Source organism: Asparagus officinalis, chromosome 5, assembly GCF_001876935.1.
Source record: "Asparagus officinalis chromosome 5, Aspof.V1, whole genome shotgun sequence".
Classification (NCBI taxonomy): Eukaryota; Viridiplantae; Streptophyta; class Magnoliopsida; order Asparagales; family Asparagaceae; genus Asparagus; species Asparagus officinalis.
In genome coordinates this window covers 118,481,270-118,484,547 of record NC_033798.1, presented here as the reverse complement: position 1 = coordinate 118,484,547, position 3,278 = coordinate 118,481,270, and the positions used below count along the sequence as shown (strand labels likewise).

Genomic DNA, 3,278 nt, shown 5'->3' with positions numbered 1-3,278 from the left:
GTATTGTTTGTGTACAGGACATTACTCTATTCTCAATAATCAACCATCAAAAGAAGATTGAGGAACCCTAAGGGGCTGTTTGTTTTGAGTATTTTGCCTTGGGGAGGGGGTGGAAAGCTGCCATTATGACAGCTTTCTCTAGGCGTTTTGGGGAGAAAGCTGCCATAATGGCAGCTTTCCACCCCCTCCCCGAGGCAAAAAACCCAAAACAAACAGCCCCTAAAACCCTACCTAATTTAAACTAAGATTCATTGTTTGACATCTGACATTAACAGCTAGTGTTAGGTTAAGGTGTAGGGTTGGCTACAGGGTGTCTAGGGTTTGGGCTATTTTTTTGGGCACATGCCCGGTAGTAAAGCGACACTCGGTAAACCGCATGGCTGCTATGATCGCCAATGTAGCTAGGATTCCTCTACATCTAGTTCATCATTCTTAACATCGGTAGACTAACAATTGCTCGGTCCTAATCCAAAAGCACAGAAGGTAACTGTTCAGAATATTCCAGCGCTCGGTTAATTTTTAAAAAAAATTAGTATCTTCAAATATTTAAAGATTGATGTACAGTCCAAACTAAATATTCGGATTTGGATATCCATAAAACCAGAATATGCCCGTACGCGGCGCTCCGCCCCAACTTACTTCTCACGGGATCCGAATAAACCCAAAAATATTCGCGAGTGAACTTACCCTGTGCCCATCGGGTAGGTGACCGAGACCTCCAGAGATTAGACCCAGCGGGGCCCACACCAATAATTTGTCCTCAGACACAAGTACCTTACGTGGATCCACGCTTTTTCGAATCCCTCGTTATAAATTAGAAGTCTTTTCACCTACACCAGCCAGGGCCAGTCACCCGCATGTTCGCGGCGTCCCGTTCGTCCACGCTGGCACTCGCGGGCCCCACTCAAAACCCATATTGGCCCTATATAAACCCCTATCCATTTCCTTTAGTTACTAAAATCGAAGCTCACAAGAATCTTCGAGATGGTAAAAGCTCTTCCGGAAATGACCACGGATTTCTTTCAATTCGAAGAGTTCGATGAATTTTATCATGAAGCTCAAAAGAGAGAGGAAATCGATCAGTTTAGCAGCGATGAAGAAGAGATCGATACTGAGGAGACAAAAGCTTTTTGGGAATCACAGCATCAGCTTCTCCAAGTAAATTTCTCCGCTCTCTTTTTTTCTGGTAAAATTAGGGTTTGGTATATTGTGAGATTAACTATGGATTATCGATCAATTTAGGAAGCTTTATCTCGTCGGAGTTCGACGGAAGTGAGGATCAAGAGAGATACAGAGGAGGCGATTAAAAAAATGGAATCTTGTCGTCCGATCTGTGATTGTTTGAAAGAATGCCGACGGAATTGTGTGCTTAGATTTATAACTGATCGTCTTCGTGATGCTGGGTATAACAGCGCCCTTTGCAAATCCAAGTGGCGGCGGTCGCCTGAGATTCCTTCAGGTATTTTGATTTTATTCCAGGTAATAACACCCTGTTAAAAGACGCTTATTATTGATTAGCGGCAGTCATTTGGAAATTACGCATTGGATTTTGATTCATTCCAATTAGGGTGTATTTGGTTAGAGGGTGTTGGAACTACAAATGTAGTTGCAATATCATTTGTGTGTTTGGATTGATGTAGTTGGAACACTGTTCTTTCAACTATATTTATGAGCATTTGGTTGGATGTAGTTGTAACGAAAAATGTAGTTGTAACACAAAAATGTTGTTGCAATATCCATATATGCTAAAAATGAGGGTATTGCATCCGTGCTTAAATTTTAGAGTGTTGCAACAACATTTGAGTTGTAACTACATGTGGATGCAACAATTTGAGTTGCAACTACTTGTAGATACAATTACATTTGTTATTGCAACACCCTCTAACCAAACACACCCTTAGGCAATTGAGAACTCGCCCCTAAAATTATAGCCACGTGGTATTTAGGATGTTTTTGGCAATTGGAAAGTAAATAAAAATGGGACCCAAAATTGAGAAGTGACTTTACTTTTTATTTTTATTTTTTTCCGTTTGATATTTGGAAACCGAATGGAAAGTGAAGGGTGTCACATCATTTGCTACCTCATTTTCTCTCTTTCTACTTTCTATCATCTAACCAAGATTTTTCAAATTAAAATGCAATAAGAAAGTAACTTCTTGAGAAAATATTTTTTTTTCATTTTTCATTTACTTTCTGTTTGTCAAACACGCCCTAGTTTCCAAACTGTATAAGTTAGAACGTGACTTGATTGACAATACAACATTACGGGCATATTCACATCTTTGAAACATCCTGTACTCAGATTTGTAACCAAAAACTATATAACAGACTATGTAACTAAGATGACAAAAGAAATATATACTCAATAAATAAAAAGATATCCAAAAAGACAGAGTTCAGCTGCATCGATCCAAAATGGAAAGGAGTAAGAAAATACATCATAGTCTGAAAATGTCACGTCACTCAAAAAAATCTAAAATAAATATACTATCTAAATAACTAAAAGTTGAAGAAATGAATAAGACAGTACGGTGATCATTGCGGCTGAGCCTGCTCCTCAAAATACTCTTGATCTTGCGAAGAAACAACAATCCCCAAGTGTGGGGTGTGTCCTGATCCATTGTGAATTAAAAATTAAATTAGTACAAATATATCAGGACTGAACCACAAACAACAATACAATTGAAGAGCATTTTTACATATGAAAATTGATTTTTTAAGATATAAGAACATTATATTGGTCTTGGAAATTACTATATGAGATTTAATTAAAAAAAGTCAATTTCATGCAAAATCATCTCAATACATGTTGTATTTCTATTAATTATTTTATCCTCAAGTTTAGCTTAATCATAGTTCTTTAATAGGGTTTCCAGGTAGTAATAGCCTGTTAAAATACGCTGTAAGCAAGATTAGCGGCATTAATTTGCAAATTGCTTCATATTGGTCTTGGACATTACGACATGAGGTTTAATTAAACATTAATTTCGTACAAAATCATCTGTATGCATGTTGTATTTCCATTACTTATTTTATTCTCAGGTTTAGATTAGTCATAGTCCCTAGATAGGGAAATCTAAGAGTAAGGCTATTGAGAAATTGGATCTATGCCGCTAAAATTTTTAGTGGATTACATCACCAATAGAACGATTGGCTAAACATTTTTAGGATATTTTTGTAAAATTTAATATTTTTTAAAAGTAGTTTTCACGGTGGTATGTGGATTAAAAAAATTGCCAAATCTGATATGATCAATACCTGAGGCCTAATGGTAGTAA

General features: G+C 37.0%; 1 protein-coding gene across 1 annotated transcript in view; it reads left to right on the top strand.

Moving 5' to 3' along the window:
- The window catches only part of LOC109840906, a 2,998-nt gene continuing 668 nt past the window's right edge, over nt 949-3,278 (top strand). The window contains exons 1-2 of the mRNA XM_020409735.1: nt 949-1,158; nt 1,243-1,459. Coding sequence (XP_020265324.1) covers nt 985-1,158; nt 1,243-1,459 — 391 coding nt within the window. The 5' untranslated portion in view covers nt 949-984. The remainder of the gene's footprint in view (nt 1,159-1,242; nt 1,460-3,278) is intronic.